The sequence below is a fragment of the Haematobia irritans genome, chromosome 4, assembly GCF_050003625.1.
Source record: "Haematobia irritans isolate KBUSLIRL chromosome 4, ASM5000362v1, whole genome shotgun sequence".
Classification (NCBI taxonomy): Eukaryota; Metazoa; Arthropoda; class Insecta; order Diptera; family Muscidae; genus Haematobia; species Haematobia irritans.
This window is the reverse complement of record NC_134400.1, coordinates 120,002,375-120,027,789: the sequence shown is the minus strand read 5'-3', so window position 1 is coordinate 120,027,789 and position 25,415 is coordinate 120,002,375. Positions and strand designations below refer to the sequence as shown.

The 25,415-nt window shown below is 34.6% G+C and overlaps 2 protein-coding genes across 14 annotated transcripts in view; one reads left to right on the top strand and one right to left on the bottom strand.

Annotated features, from left to right (window-relative positions):
- Positions 1 to 11,297, bottom strand: part of Alp1 (Alkaline phosphatase 1) — a 57,708-nt gene extending 46,411 nt beyond the window's left edge. Inside the window, exons 1-3 of one of the 5 annotated variants that reach the window (XM_075307444.1) lie at positions 10,363 to 11,297; positions 10,224 to 10,298; positions 9,969 to 10,132 (exon numbers count right to left, since the gene is read on the bottom strand). In XM_075307444.1, the coding sequence (XP_075163559.1) occupies positions 9,969 to 9,984 (16 nt within the window). In that variant the 5' untranslated portion in view covers positions 9,985 to 10,132; positions 10,224 to 10,298; positions 10,363 to 11,297. Of the gene's footprint in view, positions 1 to 7,550; positions 7,776 to 9,968 lie in introns of those variants that run through there. The other 4 variants (XM_075307445.1, XM_075307443.1, XM_075307442.1 and 1 more) reach the window with 4 other exon arrangements.
- Positions 11,298 to 16,728: 5,431 nt separating this feature from the next.
- On the top strand, positions 16,729 to 25,401 carry LOC142236187 (uncharacterized). Of its 9 annotated transcripts, none has more exons than XR_012721932.1 (4): positions 16,729 to 17,225; positions 17,315 to 17,433; positions 19,149 to 19,400; positions 25,155 to 25,401. XR_012721932.1 is itself a non-coding variant. In XM_075307451.1 (4 exons), the coding sequence occupies exons 1-4, from the start codon at positions 17,223 to 17,225 to the stop codon at positions 25,277 to 25,279; spliced, it is 318 nt and encodes a 105-aa protein (XP_075163566.1). In that variant the 5' UTR covers positions 16,729 to 17,222; the 3' UTR covers positions 25,280 to 25,401. The 9 variants fall into 9 exon arrangements, 5 of the variants coding, with proteins under 5 accessions (XP_075163566.1, XP_075163565.1, XP_075163564.1 ...); XR_012721930.1 differs by having other exon boundaries at positions 17,302 to 17,433; XR_012721933.1 differs by having other exon boundaries at positions 16,729 to 17,433; positions 19,149 to 19,230; positions 19,293 to 19,400.
- Positions 25,402 to 25,415: the final 14 nt, after the last annotated feature.

The following is a 25,415-nucleotide window of genomic DNA, read 5'->3' as shown; positions in this document are numbered from 1 at the left end:
TAAAAGTCCATTGAAAACAAGTTAAGGACAACTTCCAAATTCAGACTCGACTACAAGTAAAAATGATGCTATGTTTCAAGTAAAAACTTCTTTAAAATAAAGTGTTAAAAACATCTCCAATTTTAACCAAAGATGCACAAAGTCAAAAAATTTAAAGACAATTTCATTAATTTTGAAGATCTTTTCAGGAGTATTAAAACCAAGTTGACCTTAGGAACACTACATTTTCTTTCATGTTAGGATACCCAATTTTAAGTCGAATCACTTAACTAAAAGGACAAAACGACTTCATTGGAAAGTTTACCGACTTTTGGACAAGGAAAAAAATTTTATATCTGATAAATGCGTCTTCTATGCTAAGCAAAATTCGCATTCGTACACTCACTGAAAAGACATGTTTGCCACAGCCATTGAATACTTATCTAAAGCATTTTGTCTTTGTGACAAAATAATCGCCCAGAAAAAATATGAAAAATGCGACAAACAAATTCTACTATTTAAAAAATTTTACTGGTTATGTATAGATATATCTAGTACCATTCCTTGGTCATAAAGATCGTGTAATTTTTTGTGATCATTTAATTTTTCAACATGTATGTGACGAAAAGAATTTTATAAAAACTTCGAGCATATAAACATGATTTTCATTTTGAATTACACGGAATTACTGTGTTTTGTGTTAATTTATTTATTCATAAGCGGCTTGCACGTGGTTTTATAAGAACATAAAAGAAGTGTAATTGGAAAAAGTGTTTGTTCTTTGCTCTATTTTGATTCTATTCTATATTTTACCAAAATAATCTTTGGCCTCACGACAATTTTTTTTGTTTTCAGTGTACAATATTCATATGGAGTTAATGTCAGTTGAAAAGAGCAGATTAAATATATCATCTTGGTCGTTTTATATGGCGGCGAATATGAAATTGGACCGATCTACTATGCATGGTTGTTAGAAGGCATCGCAGATCGGATGAAATATTCTGTGAAAGTCTGGTTCCGGTTTATATGGGGGCTATATATAATTTTAAACCGATATAGACAAAATTTTGCCTTGTTGTTAGAGGGAATTTACCAACATTTCAACCGGATAGCATTAAAAATTACTCCTCTCTAAGGTTTCGGAAGTCAAATCTTGAATCGGTGTATATGGGGGCTATATACCAGGTATACCGGTATCAAGTGAGCGTCAAGATCCAAATGATTGTTGTGAACGAGCCCTTAATTTTTTTTTTTTTTTTTGTTTGTATGACGTCTGTGAAAAATATTTAGTATACATCAAGTCATTGAACAAACAACATCATATTTTTTCATCGTGTTAAAAATGTCGAATTTTATACCAAAAAGTGATGATTTGCGGAAAGCATTAATTTTTTGTTTTAATTTGAAGAAAAGAGCTACAGAGTCGCATGGAATGCTTGTCGAGGCATATGGTGTCATGCTCTATCAGAAGCAAAATGCAAAAGAAGGTTTCAACGGTTCCGAAATAATGATTTTGATGTGAGAAATGAAGAACGTGGAAGACCACCAAAAAAGTTTGAAGACGCCGAATTGCAAACGATATTGGATGGAGATGACACTTTGAGTCAAAAGCAAATGGCAGCATTGTGAAATGTTGCACAACAAATAATTTCTGAACGTTTAAAATTTCTCCCATTAATACACTCAAAAAATTTGAATTCTCTATTTCACTAAAGCCAATTTAACTTTATTTTATTTCATGGAATTATTATGTTTGAAGAAAGTTTCCTTTACTTCAATAATTTTTTGGGTACGTTAGTTAAATTAACTAAAAAACGTGATAAAAATTGTACACAAATTAAGCATCAAGATTTACTAAATTCGTATTTTTCACAAAACAGTTCATTATTATATCTTTAAATTTGTAAATTTTACTACAAATGCGTCCATCATGAACTTCGTATGTCACTAAAGACATTCATGCAATTTTGAACTCCAATTTTCCAATGGATCGGATGAAATTTACTCCTCCAAGGGGCTTCGGAAGTCAAATCGTGGGGTACGTTTATATGGGGGCTATACCTAAAAATGGTCCGATGTGATCCATTTGTAATTCCATCCGATCTACATTAATAACAACTACTTGTGCCAAGTTTCAAGTCAATATCTTGTTTCGTTCGGAAGCAGAAGTCCATTTCACGAGAATGGACATTTTGAAATTCGTTTCCGACCATCGACTCTGACTAATGGACAAGACAAAAATATTTTCGCACATAAATTGAAAAGGTATGCTACCATGCATTTATCTCTCAAATCGACGTTTTAAACTTGGCCTAAATCCCTTAAATGAACTTTTCGCACAAACCATTGCGGATGCCATATGGAGTTAATGTCAGTTGAAAAGAGCAGATTAAATATATCATCTTGGTCGTTTTATATGGCGGCGAATATGAAATTGGACCGATCTACTATGCATGGTTGTTAGAAGGCATCGCAGATCGGATGAAATATTCTGTGAAAGTCTGGTTCCGGTTTATATGGGGGCTATATATAATTTTAAACCGATATAGACAAAATTTTGCCTTGTTGTTAGAGGGAATTTACCAACATTTCAACCGGATAGCATTAAAAATTACTCCTCTCTAAGGTTTCGGAAGTCAAATCTTGAATCGGTGTATATGGGGGCTATATACCAGGTATACCGGTATCAAGTGAGCGTCAAGATCCAAATGATTGTTGTGAACGAGCCCTTAATTTTTTTTTTTTTTTTTGTTTGTATGACGTCTGTGAAAAATATTTAGTATACATCAAGTCATTGAACAAACAACATCATATTTTTTCATCGTGTTAAAAATGTCGAATTTTATACCAAAAAGTGATGATTTGCGGAAAGCATTAATTTTTTGTTTTAATTTGAAGAAAAGAGCTACAGAGTCGCATGGAATGCTTGTCGAGGCATATGGTGTCATGCTCTATCAGAAGCAAAATGCAAAAGAAGGTTTCAACGGTTCCGAAATAATGATTTTGATGTGAGAAATGAAGAACGTGGAAGACCACCAAAAAAGTTTGAAGACGCCGAATTGCAAACGATATTGGATGGAGATGACACTTTGAGTCAAAAGCAAATGGCAGCATTGTGAAATGTTGCACAACAAATAATTTCTGAACGTTTAAAATTTCTCCCATTAATACACTCAAAAAATTTGAATTCTCTATTTCACTAAAGCCAATTTAACTTTATTTTATTTCATGGAATTATTATGTTTGAAGAAAGTTTCCTTTACTTCAATAATTTTTTGGGTACGTTAGTTAAATTAACTAAAAAACGTGATAAAAATTGTACACAAATTAAGCATCAAGATTTACTAAATTCGTATTTTTCACAAAACAGTTCATTATTATATCTTTAAATTTGTAAATTTTACTACAAATGCGTCCATCATGAACTTCGTATGTCACTAAAGACATTCATGCAATTTTGAACTCCAATTTTCCAATGGATCGGATGAAATTTACTCCTCCAAGGGGCTTCGGAAGTCAAATCGTGGGGTACGTTTATATGGGGGCTATACCTAAAAATGGTCCGATGTGATCCATTTGTAATTCCATCCGATCTACATTAATAACAACTACTTGTGCCAAGTTTCAAGTCAATATCTTGTTTCGTTCGGAAGCAGAAGTCCATTTCACGAGAATGGACATTTTGAAATTCGTTTCCGACCATCGACTCTGACTAATGGACAAGACAAAAATATTTTCGCACATAAATTGAAAAGGTATGCTACCATGCATTTATCTCTCAAATCGACGTTTTAAACTTGGCCTAAATCCCTTAAATGAACTTTTCGCACAAACCATTGCGGATGCCATTCTGTAGATAAATTAGGAGTTAAAACTCAAAAATATTAATTTATTTGTTTTGTGATATTGTTTTAAAAAAATGTTGTTATTATATTTTAATAATAAAAAGCTTCAATTGATTAAATTCAAATAACAGTATATTTATCACATTCACCGTTTGCACAAATTTTTATTTATTTAAAATTGTATTTAAAATTTGTAATAGTTAATTCTGATTATTTCTTTGTTCACTATTGATTTACACTCACACACCTTTTGGATTTATTTGAAATCCAACCGTTACTTTTAATATTAAGAATAAAATGAAGATTGAACGCATCTTTGCTAGAGTACGAAGCCAAATGATTTTGGATGAAATAAAACTGGCTATTATATAGAATAAGATGTTTTCGATTGGAAATACAAACACATTTAAATTTATAAATGGGCATTACCAAAAGTGGTCAAATGCTATATACACTAAAGCTAATAAGAATAAGATCATCTTTAGTTTCAATAATTTTTATCCAAATAGAATACACAGAAAAAAAAACATTTATTTATAACTTAATTTATTATAATATATTATAAAAAATTTATTTATACACTCAAAAAAAAAGTGAACTCTCTATTTCACTAAAGCCAATTTAACTTTATTTTTGTTCATGGAATTATTATGCTTGGAGAAAGTTTCCTTTACTCTAATAATTTTAAATTAACTAAAACCGAGGAAAAAAATATACACAAATGAAGCATGCAGATTAACTAAATTCGTGTCTTCCACAAAATAGTTAAGTATTTCTTTAAATTTTCAAATTTTACTACAAATGCTTTCATCAAGAACTTCGCATGTCCCTAAAGACATTCTTGCAATTTTGAACACCAATTTTTTCCTTCAAACTACAAATTTTTCTTTAACAAGTGAAAAAACTTAATTATGTCTAATAAATTTTCTTGAATTTGGCGAAAAATATTTACTTATTTTAATGACATCGGCGTGAAGCCAGTGTTTGTAATACTGTTTAGTTGAAGTTTTCTAAAAATACTCAAAATTTTCTAAAATTTACCGAAAGTTATCTTCCTGGTGGGTTCACAGTTTTTTCAGTGTACGGGCACTTACAACTAAAGGCTATCCTAGGTTAGGTTAGGTTAGGTGGCAGCCCGATGTATCAGGCTCACTTAGACTATTAAGTCCATTGTGATACCACAGTGGTGAACTTCTCTCTTAGTGCTGCCCGATTCTATGTTAAGCTCAATGACAAGGGACCTCCTTTTTATAGCCGAGTCCGAACGGCATTCCACATTGCAGTGAAACCACTTAGGGAAGCTTTGAAACCCTCAGAAATGTCACCAGCATTACTGAGGTGGGAAAATCCACCGTTGAAAAACTTTTTGGTGTTCGGTCGTAGCAGGAATCGAACCCACGACCTTGTGTGTGCAAGGCGGGCATGCTAACCATTTCACCACGGTGGCTCCCTAACTGCATATTTTTTGTAGTTTCATAGTACATGTTTCTTCCAAGTACACTCCAAAAAGTTTACTTGGATCCATTAATTTTAATCTTCACTTAAGGATTTAGGTTTTGATTACGAGCGAATTATGTTTTAGAAAAGAACCCAGTTTTAAATCTTGGTTCTATAAATTTAAAATTAGGATACAGTGAGCACTTGCACTGTACTGGTACCTCACCAAATCGTTACATTTCAAGTATGTTACGTATTTCGATGTTCTGATTCCAACAAAGTAAAAATTTTGGCCCGGAAGTATCCGGGTCTTGAGAAATAACATCTAAAGGGTCAATCAAAATTTTTCTATATTTCAATCAATTTGAACAAACTTGGTGCCGTTGTAAAGCTGATCCCAATATTAACTATTAACCACAAAAACTTCACGTAAATATCTATTAAAGTGTATAAGATATAACAACAAATTTAAAATGTTGACCCTAATTTTGTGAAAAATTGTACACACAGAGAAGAGATTGGTTGGCAATCGGTTGTAATAATGAACATTCTAATTATGGAACGAAATATCAAGTGTATCAACAAATATTCTGTATTTACAACATTGGTTCTATTCTTAAAACCATCTGGGAGTGCCATCAAAAAAATGTTAGTTATGATAATAGATAAATGGTTGGTTTTACCAAATACTTTTTTATGAATAATTTTTTTGGAAATTGGTTGATACAACTTACGAAGAAAACATTTGCAACTTTCATCAGTACTCATCATCACCATACGGTTGCACAAACCGAATGTTATTAGAAATATTTTTAATTGTCATTTTAATTATTTGTCAATAAAAAATTATTAAAATTTGTTGTCGAGGAAAAAAAGTCAAATCAAATTTGTTTTGTTTAAATCACTTCTTAAGGTGCGATCCGAATTCAGTGTTTTGGATGTGAATTAAAAAGTTTGTGATATTTTGCTAATTTTTTTATTTTTAATACATTCTAACACTTGTCTGAAACAATTGACCTCAAATTTAAAAAATTCGCGATTTTTCTAGAATGGATTTAGCATTTGTTCAACAAAATTTAAATTATGTGTACCATTTTATTAATTCTTACTTTGTTTAAATACCCATTAAAATATGAAAAAAAAACAAATTATAAAAAAATGATTTGGAGGAACTACCTGTGTAGTAAAAATAAAGAACATCTTTCGGAGGACATTTTTGGAAGTGCTTTTAAAGTTGTACCTTTGGAAAACACATAGATGTGTCTTAAAAGTCCTTCGATTATGTCATATACGACTTCTTACTGTATATCAAATTCCGTCTTCTGCTCTTTCATTTAAGATATAATTCGTAACTAAAGCTTAAATTTTAGCAATGTTATCAAGGTTTTATTCTGAATATATACAAAAAGTATTGATTTTTGGCCCATTAAGAAAATTATATACTATCCTAGCAAAAATTTTTTTCCAAAGGCACAACTTTAAAAGCACTTCCAAAAATGTCCTCCGAAAGTTGTTCTTTATTTTTACTACACAGGTAGTTCCTCTAAATCATATTTTTATAATTTTTTTTTCATATTTTAATGGGTATTTAAACAAAGTAAGAATTAATAAAATGGTACAAAAAATTAAAATTTTGTTGAACAAATGCTAAATCCATTCTAGAAAACTCGCGAATTTTTGAAATTTGAGGTCAATTGTTTCAGACAAGTTTTAGAATGCATTAAAAATAAAAATATATATTTAGCAAAATATCACAAACTTTTTTAATTCACATCCAAAACACTGAATTCGGATCGCACCTTAAGAAGTGTTTTAAATTTTGCACCACTTTCGGATCCAAAAAGAAAATTTTCACTACTTGTTTGGCGACACTTGTTTTGCTGGGATGTTGTAAGTACTTATTTGTGTTATTTAATTTACTATTTGTTTTACTTATTTTAATGCAACCGTATATGTCAATATTTGATATAGACAGAATCCAAAGTGGGTTAACGCAAGGGTAAAGTGACATGGGTGGACGGCTTCGGCCGGGGTTTGAGACTTTCTCCTATGGACATAATTTAAAGTGGGCTAACGCGAAAGAAGTGACATGGGGGGCCGGCCTTCGTCTGGGGTTCGGGACTTTCTCCTATGGACAGAGTTTGAAGTGGGCAAACACAAACCAAAGTTGGAGAGGGTGGACAGTCTATATGTAGCATTGACACAAATAGTATTCGGAATAAAAACTTTGATAACTTTGCTAAAACTTAAGCTATACCTTAAATTAAGGACCTTATATATTATACACACCTTATCGAATGACTTTAAAAGATACATTAAATTTTTCAAAAGATTGTGGTCAACATTTTTATTTTTTATTTTTTACGAATTTCTTTAGTTAAGAGCTTGGGACAAGCTTTACAATGAGATCAAGTTTGTTCAGATTGAACCATAAATTCGGGATCCCGATAAAATCCCGTAATCGCGGGATTTTTAAAAATCAATCCCGAATGACAGCCGTAATTGTTACTACTAAAAATATTTAAAGAATACCCAAAAAAATTCCGGGATTCAATATTTTGAAATCGCGAATACAAGGATTTATAATTAATACTCACTCCCGAATGACACCACTACTTGCGATGTATCCTAGAGGGTATTAATTAATGCAACCGTGCTGCATCCAGTAAAGAGTCTAGACTTGCCAATCAAAATAAAATGTGGTGCCATGTAGTTGATATCATTGGCCGTATAAAATACAACTGTGCTCATGTTTGTACACACTACTCATCAAATTATACATCACTGTTGAATTTGAATAGATGTGATTAAAACGGAAAAATGTACAAAGAATATCAAATCGAATTGTGAAGATTTGCCAAAAAATCCAAGACGGTTTTAAAGGCTCCCTTTAAAATTGCCAAAACATTACAATAGGGCTGTCACCCGGGATTTATCTTTGAAATCCCGGGATTTTCAGGACGGGATTAATCCTGGGATTTTTATTTTTAATCCCGGGATTTTTCGGGATCCCAAAAACCTAATTGCAATTTGTTAAATTTGTGGCTTTTTAGCATTATTTATTAATAAATTGGCGTCTTCATTCAGTGCAAATGACCCCTAGATTTCATACCCGACGAAATGAGTTAACAAACATTTGTGGTACACCTTGAGTAAGAATTTTTTGTACATGAGGTTTACTATAAAAAAAATTATCAAAAATCGAAGTAAACGATAAGGCCTTCTTTTGAAAAATGAGCTCATGTGAAATGGAATTCGTGCCAAATAAAATAAAAAGCAATGATAGAAGGTCCGTCGACAATATGTGTGATGGACAAGATTTGTGGTGATAACGGTGGCACTATGAATTTAAGCTGCGGCTGTAGCTCGCCGGAAATGTGGGTTTCGATCCGTTATTATCCATCCATTTAAATATGAAGTGCCTGGTGTTGATAATAATTTCTCATCTTCCTAATTTCACAACAATGGACAAGTAGAAATTTAAATTTTCATAACAGAAAAACGGACGGACGGACATTCTTTAAACGTTTTTATAACATCTAGGATATGAAAATTGTTTTATTAATGATTTACCGAACCTGTTGGATGTGGTTCGTCAGGCTACCCCCCCTTAACATGACCCTTATATAGATCATCCTTGAGATCCTTTCAGCCCATTATTCATATAAAGAATCTCCCAAGAAATTGCCGCGACACTTCTCTTACAAAACAGCTACATCCTCAATCCTTTAATTAAATACTCAGCACATTTTTAATTTCATAAATCGATTCACATTTCAATATATTGTTTCGAATTCATTATAATGGGTTTCGTGAAATTTTTCATAAATAAAATTGTATATAAACTTATTGCTATATATCACTTAGAAATAGAAATATATAATAATATACAAATTAATAATGGAATACTAATAATAAAATCCAAATTGTATTAACTTTTTCTTATCAACATCATTCGTTATACATTTTATTTCACTATGCTCATTTTTTCACTAAATATTAAAAAATGAATTTGGATGTTACTATTATTATTCGAATACAAAATTATTTCTATAGGTTACAGGTTTTCATATGAGATTTCGTTCTTTTTGTTTAATTTTTTTTTTTTTAACAGTAACAATTTTGAATTATTTTTAAATTTACATGCGTAACATGTGATTGTGTTTGTTTCTTTTGTTTTTCTTTTAAAAAGGGTTTTATATGTTTAATATCTCAAAAATTTTCTCAAAGATTTAATTTTTCGATTCTTGTATATAATTTCATAATTTAGGGTTTCAAATATTTTTGCAAAAATCTTACTATTTGATTTTTGTATTTATTTTATTAAATGAATTTCAAATATTTTTCGAAAATTTTACTTTTTTTGATTTTTTGTACTTTTTCTTTCTTTTAATTTTTTTTTGTTTAAATTGAATTATTGGTTTTTTTGTTGTTAAATAAATTTTGAAGATTTCTTTTTTTTTCTCTATTTTTGTTTTTGCGTTTTTACAAAATGGAGAAGTTGAAATAGTGAAGCCACGTGATTTTCCAGTTACGTAACAAATTTTATGCAAAAATTTACGTCTTCTTTTTACTTTCTTGTAACTTTCAATTTCTTGTTTTTTGAATAGTTTTTTTTAATGTATTTATTTGGAGTGGTCAATTTTTAAAGAATTTGCTCATATGTATAAAGTTTCTGCAACATGTTGTTATATTACATGTACTCACTCAACATTGTTCTCATATAGTAGAGGTTATCAACCTCGGGATTTCTTGTGTCTCTAGGGATGATATGTCCCAAATTGTCATTAGCCAAATCACAGATGAATTTCCAACTGATGAGACCAGTACCTTCATAGGGTTTCCAAATCCCTAACGTCTTGACAGAAATCCTACAATCCCCAATATACCACATACAACAAATTAGATATGAAAAAAAAAAATGTAACATTTGTGCTGGTGCACTTTGTTCATTTTTCTTACCCGAGGTGTATTTTACAAAATGAGCAATAGTTTCACAAATCCAATAAATTGATGTAGTACTGTCGCCAACAATATCTATATTCGAAACAAAGAACACTATAATCTCGTTCGGAGTATTTTATACTTTCTAAAACTTTACCGAAACAAGTATTATATTTCAAATTTGCAGGTTAGTTCACACTAACAACAATAACGTCAATTCAACTCCTATATGGGAGTACCTTATTTGCACTCACTGGCTTTGACTTCAACTTCACTAATGACAAGCGTGAGTTGCTATCAGTAGTGCTATGCCTGTCTCACGACTTTGTGAAAGGTCAGTCTCCACAACTCTCTTTTTTCATCACAACTCTGCATTCGCTACTCCCCTTTCTATACAACCATGTATGATATGTGCGTTGCCCATTCTAACCAATAGATGGCACTCATGTGTACACAATGGTATTTTTAGACGTGATGTCTGGTAAGGTATAGGGTAATTCTACCGAAACCTTCTTATCAAATCATGATGATGGCAACAGTTAATAAAGGGAAATGGCGAATCAGCCTTAATGTAGACGTGTTGCGCAAAGAATATGAGACATGCCAGAAATTCCCCAGTAGGCAATGAAATACTTCATATATTTACAAGTTGTACAATAAATCATATGAATGGTAAAATTGTACGAAATGTATTTCATATGTTATATGGAGGCCGTCACAAAGCCAAATTTTTGTGTTCGGAAGCAATGAAGAAACAAAATTTGGGAAGTACGAAGTCGGACACCAAGTTATTTGAATATAGTATTATTCCTTTGTCCGTTACTCAGCAAAACTACTAATAAATCTTTCCACTCGAACAGAAATTTCCTCTTTCAATTACCATAAACATTTAAATGTATTAAGTCGACATTCAACTACCTGTATTCATTAAAGAAAAATGCGCGAACAGCCCTAATGTCAGCATACGCTGTCCCAGAACGTATTCGTTTAGGTATTGTCTACGCGTTTCCAAGACGTATCGTAATGTAGTACATCACCGACACTAACTGGCACGAACATAGACGCTATGAAAACTATCGAAAAACAATTGCATAATTCACAATTCCATTCGTGAGCGTCGTTCGTCAAGCAAGGTTGTGTTTTTTCAAGGCTGAGCTTCACGGAACTTGATCACTGCGGTTTTTCGAAATCAAGAAGATTGTGAAATTCTATCTATTTGGTTTCTCTTTTCTTTTTGATTTGGAAAAGAAAAATTGTTACCTATTATTGGCAAGGTGTATTTGCTGATTTTTGTTTATAGGCGGTAAAAATGCCGAATGGGACTGAGGCAAATGTCCCGCCAATTCCACCACCACCGGACATTGGGCGAAGATGCAGATCTAGAAGCCGGAATAAACTAGGAGGAAGAGAGGAAAGTCTGGACAAGCAAGGCACTAAGGTACCGAGATTAGAGGGTCGCCGTGATGTTAAAACATCTGGAGGTTCTCAGGTGAACCAATCGACCATGCTGACTAATTCTAGCCGTGTTTATGAATATGATGCAACAAGCGAAGGCCCCTTTTTAACGTTTTTAGAAACTTTTACGTCTGGCAACGAAAGAAAGCCGATTAACACCATGGCTGCGGCTAGATTCCTCAAAACGTTAAATATACCCAATATTCTGGAAATTGTTAAAGTTGGGTATGGAAGAGTGAAAGTTGTCTTCAAAGATGGTGCTTCGGCAAATAATTTCGTGAAGGATGCCCGTTTAAGTGAAGGTGGATATCAGGCCAGAATATTGGCTCACTTCGTGTCTATAGTAGGAGTTATTTATAATGTACCGGAAGAAATTTCCACAGAGGAGCTAAAAGAGGATTTAAAAACCAATGAGACAACGATTTTGGATATTATTCGAATGACTAGAAAAGAAAGAGGAGAGACCATAAATACAAGGAGAGTGAAGGTCATCTTCAAGGGGCGCAAATTGCCAGAGGTTATTGACTATAGTGGTGCAAAATTGAGGGTACACCATTTTATCCCCTTTGGTCAATGCTATCGGTGTTTCCGATTTAACCATTTTGCAGATCACTGCAAATCACCTGCTAATTGTCGTATTTGCTTCCAACGCCACGAAGTGGTTGACCCGAATAATTGCAGTAACCCGATCACATGCTCTAACTGTGGACTGGCGCACCCTTCCAATAGCCGCGACTGCCCTGCAAGGGAAAAGGCTTTTAGAATTAAAAAAATCATGGTCGTTGAGAATCTATCCATCCGAGAGGCAAGATCTAAATATTCTGCCATTTTTTCGAATAGGTTTGATATTTTGGATCAAAATCTTGATGTGGCTTTTCCCCCCATTCGGCACAAGCCGAACTTTAAGCCTTTCGCTAATAACAGCAATGTGAGCAACAATCTTGATGCAGCAAAAGATCTTCATAAACAATTTTCGTTTGCGCGAGTCGCCAAACTGAATATAAATAAGGAACGAGAGGAGGCTAACGCAAGAAGGACACAAAAAGAGCACCAGGCTGCTTTACAAGAAGGTGAGACGTATAAAGCTCCAAACGGTGTAGGTATTATTGCAGCGGAGAATTTGAAGACATCTGGTTTTGAGAGAGCTATAAATGAATTAGCTAAGAAATTAAATAATTACATTGTTGTGGGTGCAAATGGCTCCGGAGGAGACCATTTGAACTTCATTCAAGATCTTCATCAAGATATGAATCGCTTTTTTGCTACGCAAGACGTCGAGTTGATAAAAGCTGGGGGGGCCACTAGCCTCTCAGTGTAATTTTGTTTTTTTCATTGTATTATTATTGTTAAAGAAAAGATGAGAATTTTACAACTGAATATTCAGAGCCTGAGAAAGAGAGAGAACAAAGATGTCTTGGAATTATTTCTTGAGACTAACAAGATAGACATAGCACTACTGTCTGAAACATGGTTGACTGATAATTCGACTACAAGCATTTGTAATTTTAATTATGTTTATAAGAACAGGAGTGATGGATATGGAGGTGTAGGCATCTACATTAGAAGAGATATATCATTTTCAATTTTGGACAAATTTCCTGTTGGGGAAGTGGTTGGTATTCGTACTCATAATTTGAGGAAAAATGTCTGTGTTGTTTCGGCTTACATACCACCTAATACCTCAAACGGTGCTTTTAAGGCGATTATTTCCAGTTTCATTGACTCTGTTGAGAACATGTCCCTTCCGATGATTTTTGGCGGTGATTTGAATGCCAAATCGCATCTTTGGGGGTCTCCAGTTTCTGATACGAGAGGTGACATTCTTGCAGATTTGATGTATGGTTCTTCTTTTTGCTGTCTCAACACTGGTGACTACACTTTTTCTGTTCGTGATGGCCAATTCTCTTTTCTTGATGTTACGTTCTGCAGAAACTTTGTTCGAAATCCGAGTTGGTCTGTTCGGAAGGCAAAACTGACTAACAGTAATCATTTTCCCATTGTAATTGAAATCTGTGATATTGATCCGGCACCAAGGGGTTTCTACAAAGTGTGCCATCGCCGTGTATTAGACGGTGTTAGTCGTTTGAGTGTGGGCACCTCATATGAGGAATTCAGTTCCAAAATGGATTCTATAATTCAAAATTGTTCGGAATACATAGATTCTAGGAACAAATATAAACCCAAACCATGGTGGGACCCCGAGGCCTCAAGATTATTTCGAAGGCGCAATGCTCTTAGATTGAAATATCACCGATACAGAACTTATGAGAACTGTCAAGATTGGATTATGGCTGACAATGAATTGAAGAACTATATTGGAACTTTAAAGAAATCGAATTTTCAAGCCTTCCTCTCTGAAGTCTCTTCGGCTTGCTCTCCGAGGGAGGTTTGGGATAAAGTGAAGAAAGTGCGGAAATTTGGTAAGGAAAAAAATATAAACAACATCTGGAATGAGGAACAGAAAGAGTGTTTTATCAATATGGTCACAGAATCTGCTCCCATTAACATCCCGCCGCCGCTCTCAACTGATTTTAAAAATAGAGACCCATTACCTCAATTCGGAGTATGTGATTTTGAATCGTTCATTAGATCAAGAAATCCCGGATCTGCAGCTGGTGCTGATAAGATAACTTATGAAATGATTATTAATTTAAAGGACTCAGACAGAATTGCGTTTTTCGAAATCCTGAAGAAGCTTTTCGAGGACGGTATTTTTCCTAATTCCTGGAGGAGAATTCTTTTAACGCCGGTCCCAAAGAGGAACAAAGATGCCACCATGATCGTAAACTTTAGACCGATATCGCTTCTGAGTGTACATGTCAAATTAATAGAAGGTGTGCTGAAAAATCTGATTAATGAACATATCAGATCATTTAACCTGCTCCCTGAACGCTCTTATGCCTTTAGACCTCATCATTCGACAGCCATGTGCATAAACGACCTTGTGAATTTTGTGGCCGACCTGAAGTCGAGGTCAATGCATGTAATGGGTATGTGTGTTGATGTGGAGAAAGCGTATGATTGCACAGATATAGAGGTTCTGAAGGATGTCATGGAAATTTTGGGCTTTAACAGTCACATTACTTGGTGGATCTATGAATTTTTTAGAGAAAGGATATTAATTTGCGGGACAAAGTCGAAAGAGACATTTGGTGGACTAGCTCAAGGGAGTGGGCTGAGTCCAATTCTTTTTAACTTATACACCATTTCACTTCATCATGTCAATTCGAGTCAATGTCGTTTATTTCAATATGCAGATGACTTTGTTTTGATCTGTTATGACAAGGATTTTAACAGTACCAAGACATTGCTTCAGTCTAAAATTATTGACTTTAAGGCAAGATGTAATGAAAAGAGTCTTAATTTCAACATGGCCAAGACAAGTGTGGTTCACTTTAACAGAAGACAACGAGATTTGAACATATGCGTTGAAAACACACTCCTGAATCAAGTACAGGAAATGAAATACCTAGGTGTGGTGATCTCGACAAATGGTTCGTCGAACGAACATGTGGACTTTACGATCAGGGAGATTGAAAAGAAATGCCGCTTCATGAATATTATCAATGGGTGTCGTTTTGGAGTGCATCCGATTAAGGCATTACTTTTTTATAAAGCATTTGTGAGGTCGAAAGCTGAATATGGAGCCTCGGCTCTTTCAAATATGTCTCAAGTTGCTTCTGGCAGAATTAAAAGTTGCCTTAATAATGTCCTGAGAAAGGCCCTGGGTCTCATACGCACAACACCTGTTTCAGTCATATATCATATGGCTGGTGAATTGCCTCCTGACAAGAGATTTGAATTGGCAACGGCAAAGGAACTAATAAAAGTGTTTGCGTTGAACCTTCCGGCAAAGGAGATAATGGCTGTTCGGGTTCGTCCATTGAATTCTAGTTACTACAGAATCTATCATCAATTCCAGCATATTTTTGAAGACGTCGCACAGATCTCTGAATCAATCATTAAGCCAAGTAATATAAAGTTTGATGAGGACTTTTTCAAAGGAGCTGTCAAAAATAAGGCTGAAGCTAGCGTTGAACTGGTTAGGAGTCTGAGGTTGGAGAAGGAGGCGGATCTACAAGATAGAAAGTTTGATTTAATCTTCACGGATGGCTCAGTGCATGCTGAATATACGGGGGCTGCTTTCTACCACCAGGCTTCTGGTTTGGTTCAGGCCTTCTGTGTCACCAAAAGACTGTCTTCTATGTCGGCGGAGCTTGTTGCGTTATATAAAGCTCTTGAATTTGCTACAAACAACGGGCTGACAAATATTGCATTTTTAACGGATAGTCTAGCTGGAGTTCAAGCGCTTAAAAACAACGGAGGACTTAATTTTTTGGCACATCAATTTCTGGCTCTTGCAAATGAACACTGTGGAAGCATCGAAATACATTTCATTCCCGGGCACATGGGAATACCTCACAATGAGAAAGTGGATGAAGCAGCGAAAAAGGCATTTGAAGAGGGATGGCGTTTAGATTTGAAATGGCCCTTAGGTGATGCTATTCGTACAATAGAGGAAAAATTGTGGTTGAAATGGTCAACGGAATATATACAAGAGGCGTCAGTACGAAATTCCTGTTACTTCAGAATCTTTCCGACGGTGCGGAAGAAGCCGTGGTTCGGTAATGTGGCAGTGAATACTCTTCAGTGTAAAGCAATTAATAGAATACTGAGTGACAATGCATTCTGCAATTCTACACTTTATAAGGTGCGAGTAGCTGATTCTCCAGAGTGTGAGTCATGTGGTGGGGTGGAGACCCCATCCCATGTGATTTTTGAATGCCCTAGATTTTTCTTGGAAAGAACGCACTTCACCGAATTGGATGGTATATTTGATATTGAACAATTTGTTGACAAATTTGGTATAGAAGGTTTGAGCATTTTAGCGGATTTCTTGGAGAAGACTGGTCCATGCATTTAGTTTCATCACAGCATTGCGATGTCTATTAGTGTTGGCTTTGTGATTCCGGGCCAAATAAGTCTTCCAATAAGGGTGTTTTTTTTCATCGGCATTGGGAGCAACTTAAAAGGAAAAAAAAAAAAAAAAAAAGAAAAAAAAATAATTCCACTAGCATAGCATTTCTGTTCTACATTAATACCTGAAAAATAGGAAAGCTACATCAAAACTAAATTTTGCTAGTCAATGGTCTGAAACGTTCAATATCGTATCCCGAGGAATTACACAAAGACCTAGCGACTCCAATCGGATCACTCTGCAAACAATTTGTTTCTTTACTCCCCCGCAAAGAAACTTATTTTTTGGTCGTCCAAATAAACAAACTGCGGGTTTTACGTTGCCTAACCGTGCTAGCCATCTCCCAAGAGTCATCATAACTGCAGCCATACCCATTTCTCTGAGTCATATTATTAACCCCGTATAAAATCCATTGTAAGGGTAGAGACAGCTGGCTGACTTTTAGGCGGAGCAACAAACCATGCAATAACCTATTTTAGCATCAAGGATCAAAATACAAAAATGTTGTATGCAACCCCCGAAGTACTACTATCGCCGTTTCCCATTCATGAAGTCACCTCAATACGGAAAACGCTGCTCAATAAATGGTTGGTATATACCAAAACAATTCTAACCCTTCAGTTGGTGTATTGTTGGTCGGCGACTCAAAATCCAATATTCCAGAACAATATTCCAGTAGGTCTTTCCAATCCCCAGCACTGGGTTGTACAACACCTCTCACGATGACCACTTACAATGGTGGATCCATAATTGAAGAAAATGAAGGTTCATCCTAGAAATCCACAATACGTATAAGTTGAGTTCAACCAATCAAAACTTGTTTAACCCAATCCATCCATAAAAATTGGCCCTTGTCATCAAAATGTGTATCAAGTAAACGACATGTGTGTCTAGTCCCGTACAATTGCCATCTTTCAAAATATATGAATTGCATATCAGATGGATATGGGTTCCCCCATTTCTTTATCTATGTAACACAACTGATTCTAGTTTCAATTTTGTTTAATTTAATATTGTCTAGAACTAATACTTTAACAACCGTTTCTATAGATAATCATTTCGACAAAATTCTCTCCACACAGAAAAAAAATATCACTAAAATATTTTCAATTAAAAGTTAATTGAAGTTGAAAAATTTTTCAATTAATAACTTAACTCATACAATTAACGTTTTTATTAAGATATTAACATTAAGTTAATTAACTTTTTAATCAAATTTAGTTAGTCTTCAGTTAAAAAAAACATGATGGACATTTTTTTTTGTAATTTTCAATTAAAAATGTATTTGAAACAATCAAGCGTGAATCCAAATAAAACTCTAAGCCAATTCAGAAAGTAATTGAAATTAGTTACTTTTATTAATTAATAAATTAATTAAGTTTTCCAATCAACATCAATTCTATTTTTAATTGAATCAATTAAAAAAATGAATTGCAATTTGCTAATGAAATCAATTAATTGTTTAATCGAGAATTTTTTCTGTACCCAATTAAAACTGTGATTGAAACTATCATTTTGATGATTGAAGATATTTCAATTAAAAAAAAACAATTGGATCAATTAATTTCGTGATTGAATTAGAAATTTTTTGTTTTGTGTAGAAATAAAATTATAGCATATTTAGCTATAGAAATAAAATTACACACAATTTTTCGCAATAATATAACAAAATTTATATACCAACAATTTTGCGCAAATCCCTATTCCTATCAAAAATTTTTGAGAATAATACCAATAACATTCATATCCTATAGAAATTTAAAATGAAATTTGATTTCTTATAGAAATGAAATTTTGCAAAAAAAAAAAAATACGGAAATGAAATTAAATTTCTTAGAGAAATAGAATTCTTACTGTAGCGGTCAAATGCGTTTAGGTTTAAATGTCGTATAGAAATAATATTTCGAAAAGAAATGAAATTTCCAATAAAAATAGAATTTTGACAAAATTTTCTGTATAAATAGAATTTTGACCTAGTTTACTATAGAAATGAACTGAAATTTCCTACAGAAATGCAATTAGATTTTCTAGAGAAATACTTGGTGACAAAATTTCCTTTTGAACTAGAGCTTTCCATACCAGATAGACATTAGCTCAACTCATGATAATTGGATTATTTAGTTTTTGTTTTCGGCGAAAAGCTGAAAACATTTGTGGTATATTTTCCATGCACAAGGATATTAAGATCCATCCACACGAAAAAAAAATCTTGCTTCAATCAGTAATCACACAGAATTAGAAAAACAAAATAATTTGATCCAATTAAACATACTAATCTATACTATTAATTTTTATGATTGATTAATGTTCTAATTAAAAAAATGATGAAACCATTAGAATTTTAATTGAAAATTTTCAAGACTCAATATATTAAAACTTGATTTACTTAACTGATGTGATTAGCCGTTGTCTTGCCACAAAATCAAATAAAATAAATCGAGTTTTTTTTAACTTTTCTTTAAATTGTTTCAAACTTCTGAATTAAAACTTTTTATAATCCTTTAATGTAGGTTCATGGACTGGTGGCTGGTTGGTGGATCTCTTACGGCCCAATATCTCACTCCGAGGCAAATCCAACAAAAATTTTGAATCGTATCCTGGTATCTATCGATTACTATTTTTACTATCATTAATTTGCTTCTTCTTCCTTTCAGATAACTACTGGAATAGATGGCAACGTTTGCAAGCTACCAGGACTAGGATCTACCATTTATTTACGACAGACAATCCCCAGCCATTGGAATACTATTGTTGTAAGTACTGTAAGTAATCACTGGTAGTTTTAGTGAATTTGTGTGGTTCTAGCGAATTTTGGAAAACTTCATTAAATGTTGGAACATTAGGTTGCATTCCTTCTGCGCTAGCGTCTGGCTGCTAACAAAAAAAAAAAGTGTTCACTGATTTTCGTCTCATGTCTCTATCGGTACATTGTTGCGTATGTTTATTTTCTCCTATTATTTCCCATTGTCGATTATATTTCCTGATATGATAAAATATTTTCACATTCACAAGAGTATTTCAGACTTTTAGGTGTTGAGCATGAACTGTACCTATCAGTTTTCCATTTAAGTTTTCCACCTCATACATGTTTTTCCCAATGCGTCTCCTTATTCTGCACTTGAGCCATTGTTTACACAATTTGGCATTGATACCTTTAGAAAAATTACTTTGTACAAAGTTCTTTCGGTAAACCTCCTGACCTTCTCTAAATATAACCTCTCTCGCGCGTTTATTGTAATATTTCTCGTTCCGTACATATGCATCATGAAGCTTCCTTGATATCTTCTTCTGGATAATTTGCATTCTTGATGACTTTGGTAACACCATGATCTCGCCGTCAGACAACGCTTCCAATTTTCTCAAAATTTTGTAAGCTTGAGCATGTGTTACCATATTGTAACCAAAAAGTGCACAATAGGGTGTCTCGCCGGTCGAAGAGTGAACAGTTGACCGCAATGCACACTCTATTTGCGACAAATCTTCATCCCACTTATTTTGTTCCTTCTCCAATGATGCTCTTATGCTACTCAGGATACTTTGGTTCACCCTTTCGCTGGCATTAGATTGAGGTGCATGAATAGCGGTGCGCATATGATGAATTCCATATAAGTTTAAGAGTTCCTTGAATGATTCGCAAGTAAATTGCTTTCCGTTGTCGGAATGCAGAGTTTCTGGAACTCCAAACTTATGGAATACCTCAGCGGTTAGAAATTTTATGATGGCTTTAGAAGTTGCCTTAGGCATAGCCTTAAGTAAAACAAACTTTGTTCTATGGTCTAGGACAATGAATATATGTGTATTACCACTACGTGTCCTAGGATATGGTCCAAGAAAATCCACATATATTTTTTGGAATGGACGTTCAGTCCTTACCTCTTGACCCATGGTTGGCCTGAGAATTTGTTTTGGATTCTTGTTCTCCTTACAGTTCTGACAATTTTTCACAAAATCTCTGACGTCAGTTGCCAATGTTGGCCAATAGAAAAACTCCCTCACGTTGTAGATCGTCTTTCCTATTCCACCATGACATGTATTTATCTCATGTGAACGTTTGACAACATATTCAGTGAGACCATCTGGTAACCAGATTCTCCAACAATCGTTCTCATCCACAATATCGTTACGATTAAAATTCGTCCTCTTCATAACAATATCATCTTCAATTTTCAAATCCGGTAATTGTCCTTCGTTCTGTCTTACTGTCTCTTTCAACTCCTCATATTTAGGGCAACTGAATTCTGGAGAGCTCAAGTCAACAAAAACATCCTCAAAGCTGAGCTCTTCCATATCCAGACGAGAAAGCATGTCAGGGACAACATTTTTCGAGCCTTTTCTGTGTATTATATTGAATTGATAACCCTGAAGTTTTAAACTCCAACGGGCAAGTCTTCCATGGAGATCCTGTTGTTTCATCAGCCATCGCAGACTGGAGTGGTCTGTGATGACTGTGAATTCCATCAATTCAATATACTGTCGAAATTTCTCAATAGCTAGAACCACTGCTAAACATTCTTTTTCTGTTGTCGAATAATTTTTCTGAGCAGGGTTAAGCTTTTTTGAGAAATATTCGATAGGATGTTCCTCACCTTCCGAATCTTTCTGGAACAAGACAGCTCCAACTCCCACATTTGATGCGTCGCACTGAACAAAAAAGGGTTTGGCAAAGTCAGGACTTCGCAAAATTGGACTTGAAACTAATCTTTCCTTCAATAATTCAAACGATTCCTGAGCCTCTGGGGTGAAATTAAATTTTGTCGACTTCCTCAATGTGTCAGTTATCGGTGCAGTCAAGGTTGAATAATCTGGTATAAACCGCCTATACCAACCAACACTCCCTAAAAATTTGCGGACATCTTTAGGAGTTTTTGGTGGCTTTATGTTGGTGATTGCTTCAACCTTGCTGGGATCTGTCTTCAATTTTCCGTCGCCTACGATATATCCTAGATATCTAAGTTCTTTATAACAGAACTTAGATTTCTCTAAGTTTATCGTAAGGCCGGCGTCAGACAATCGTCTACCAACAATCTTTAACATCTCCACATGGTCTTGAAAATTCGATGACACTACCAGCAAGTCGTCTAAGTACACAAATACTCTGTCTTTGAGCTCGGATGGGATAACTTTATCCATGAGTCGGCACATACGCTGAGCAGCATTACACAGTCCAAAGGGCATTACTTTGAACTGGTAATGTGGTCTCCCTTGGACTGTGAAAGCTGTTTTTGGCCGACTCGATTCCTCTAATGGAATTTGCCAAAAAGCGTCCTTTAAGTCGATGGCGGAAATGAAAAAAGTTTCTCCCAACCGGCTCAAAAGACCATCAATATTTGGTAACGGGTAGGCATCTTTCTTTGTCACTTTATTAAGTTCTCTAGCATCTAAACATAGCCTATTCTTATTTGGTTTGATGACTAGAGTTACTCTATTGTTCCAGGCTGCGTTTGTAGCTGGTTCAATAACGTCCAAAGCCAACATACGGTCGATTTCGGCGTATGTCAACTTCTGAACAGCCGGTGATATGGGAAAATATCTCATTTTCCTAGGTTCAGAGTCGCCAGTATCGATTATGTGACTTTCCAAATGCGTTTTTCCCAAACCAAATTTACTAAAACATTTGAATTCTAGTTTCGCACTTTCAAGTTGGATCTGTTGTTCATAGCTTAGCTCATGTATCTTAGGTTCGCTTCCTTCCGTTACATGTAATTCATTGATTTTCGGATCTTTAAACGAAATTGTGATCCCAAACGTGTTCCAAAAATCACAGCCTAAAATAAGTTTCTGCGACAGCGAAGGAACCAAATAAAATGTCATGATATGAGATATATCATTACATCTTATATTGGCTCTCACTTTGCCAACAATAGATTTTCCTCTTCCATCTGCTGTTCGAATTATGGATTTAAAATCAAAAATTTCTACACCCAATTCATCAACGACTTCCAAACAATCCTTCCCTAGACAGGAAACATTGGCACCACTGTCCATTAAACCTCTCATAGGGACATTGTTTACCAAGACGTCTAAATATGGCCTGATATCATTATCCGAACATAAGCTTGAAATGGATAACAATTTCCTTTCATTTTTTCTATTGTTGTATCGCGTCCTTGCTTTCATTATCTTTTCCGAAGGCCCTTTGAAATCTTTGAAGATTTCTTCCCTAACTCGATTGTAATTCGAAAGTCTGTCTTCATATGAAGTCAAAATTTTAAGTTTTGGTTTCCGATTCTCCGGGGTGACATTATCTGTGCCCTGAGAATTGTACTCATCTCTTGTGAAAATTTTTAGATTGTCTTGTGCTGGTATAATAAATTCATTTGATGACTCATTTGGGTAAATTGTAAAATCTGAGTGTGGAACGTGTAACGAAATGTTACAGTCCGAAATACTTATTGGGGCGGATTGGCATCCGAACATGATGGCCCCGTCCTCATCATGCTCTTCTGTTCTTTTCCCATACATCTTGGGCAGTTCCGTGTAATAACATTCTCGAACCCACATTTGTAGCAGAACAGGTTGCGTTTTTCGGATTCGCATTCAACAAATGTGTGGCCTGAATGCCTACAATTCCAGCATATAAGCTGTTTCACAGGCTGGTTACTTAGCCTTAATGCTTCAATATGGTGGTCTTGACCGAAATCATGTGGTTGTTCATAGTGAAAATCATTAGAATATTCTAATTCATTCACTCTACGAAATTGTTGTTGTTGTTGTGGCCTAAAAGAGCTTCGTTTGGAAAGATTTCTTTCCGCACGCCTGCACTCTTCTAACAGATGGTCCATGTTGACAATATTCATTGGAAATATCAGCTGAGCCAGTCCATCCTTCAGATTGTCTTTGACAATCTTAACCAATTCATTTTCTGGGATGGATACTCTCATCTGATTATTTAGTGTCAAAATATCCTGAAGAAAATTATCCGCACTTTCATTAAAATGTTGCCTCCTCTCCATGATCCTGCGTTGTATTTCGAAATCGCTCTCGAATCTCTGGAATTTTCGTCTGAAATAATACCTTAGGTTATCCCAGTCGCAATTCGGATTTTGTCTTCTAAAATTCCAGAACCACTCGAAAGCGTTTCCAGATAGCAACCGGTGAAAACCTTTCATAAGGACTGGCCATGGGCAATCAGTATCAGCCCTGATAGTTTCCACACGAAACAAAAAATCTTCTACGCTAACAGATTTACTACTGCCGTCAAATTGTATGCCCCATTTATCAATATCAAGAGTATTTTGCGTCCTTGGGACAAAACCAAAGGCAGAAGATGAAATGACATTTTGTTGAGGCTGTGGTGGACAAATAGGTCCATTTGTTGGAAATTGATAGTTCTGGTTATGGTTCGACTGACAGTGATTAGAAATCGGTGGTGGTGGATAACTAAATCTATCAGATGGAAATTGGTAGTTCTGGTTATTATCAGTTCGGAAATTGGTAGAAACGGGAGGTGGTGGCAAATTATGTTGCCGTTGTTGAAATGTATTAGTGTTCGACGGATTACGAATTTGTTGACCTTGCCCTAGTCCCTGTTGTGGTGTCCTATTAACCCCGTGGTAACTAGCATTATGTGACCCCTGAGGAAAATTAGTCGATGGCAAATTATGTTGTTGTTGAGGAGTATGCGTTGTTGGTGCATTCGAAATCTGCTGATTTCGTCCTCGTACTTGTTGTGGTGGAACATTGTTCGTCGATATTGGATCTGCCTGACTCCTGTCCGATTCTGACAATGCTCGTTCAGACCTTATGGTCTCCCTTACTATTTCTGGTATTAATCTCATAAGACTTTCCTGCATTTCCCTCATCGAACCTGCCTGTGCAGCACCTACTGAGGCTGCAACATAATCCTGAATTGACAGTCCGTTTGAATTTTGTGGTACTGATTGGGAATTTGTTATTTCACGATTTTGTGATTGAAAATTATTTCTAATTCCAATCGCCGTAAGGCTACTGAACGTGGGAGATGGAAACGTACTATCACTCCCTGTAGACGAAAAACTATTAGGACCCAATGTTAAGTTTTGATCAATATCTAATCCAGTGTTAGCATTTGCCGATGTAGTAGCAGTTGTAGTAAACGTAGTAACAGTGGTGGTTGCAGTGGCTGTCGTTGCAGTCACAGTAGCAGTAGTTGTTGTTGTATTTGTTGTCGTAGTTCTCGTCATGTTCGACATGGTATCACTGGCCGATTTTGATCTAAGCTTCATTATGTATAACTCAAAATTCTCACTTTGTATTGATAATGAAAGTAACGAAGTTTAACGTAAATTTCAAATTGAAAATTAAAAGAAAACGTTTTTCCACGTTAATCGAAAATACCGGTAAAAGTGGCTCAATAAGATTTTGTTTTAATTTTTGGTGTAACCAACTCTTTTCAACTTTTAGAATTCGTAGACATTTTTGGTTTTTTCTTTTTTTTAACAATTATTTCTTTTCTTTTTTTTTAGTTTTTGAATTATTTGATGAATTAAAAAAAAACAAACTTCAAAATTCTCTAAAATTATTTTTCTTTTTTTCAGATAATTCAAGGATTCATCAGATTGAGGTGTTTTGTAGCTGCCTGCTTGAGAAGTCGCGAAAAAAAATCAACGAATTTGGAACATTTATTTATTCTATTATCCTTTTATGTGTATATTTATTTTAAATAAGTTTTGACTAACTTCCCATAGTTCAGTATATAAGAAATTGTTCATATTTTTCTCAAATTCATTTTATATTTATTAAATCATTAAAATAAATAGTTCAATTTTCTAGAATTTTCAGAAACTACAATCGTATTA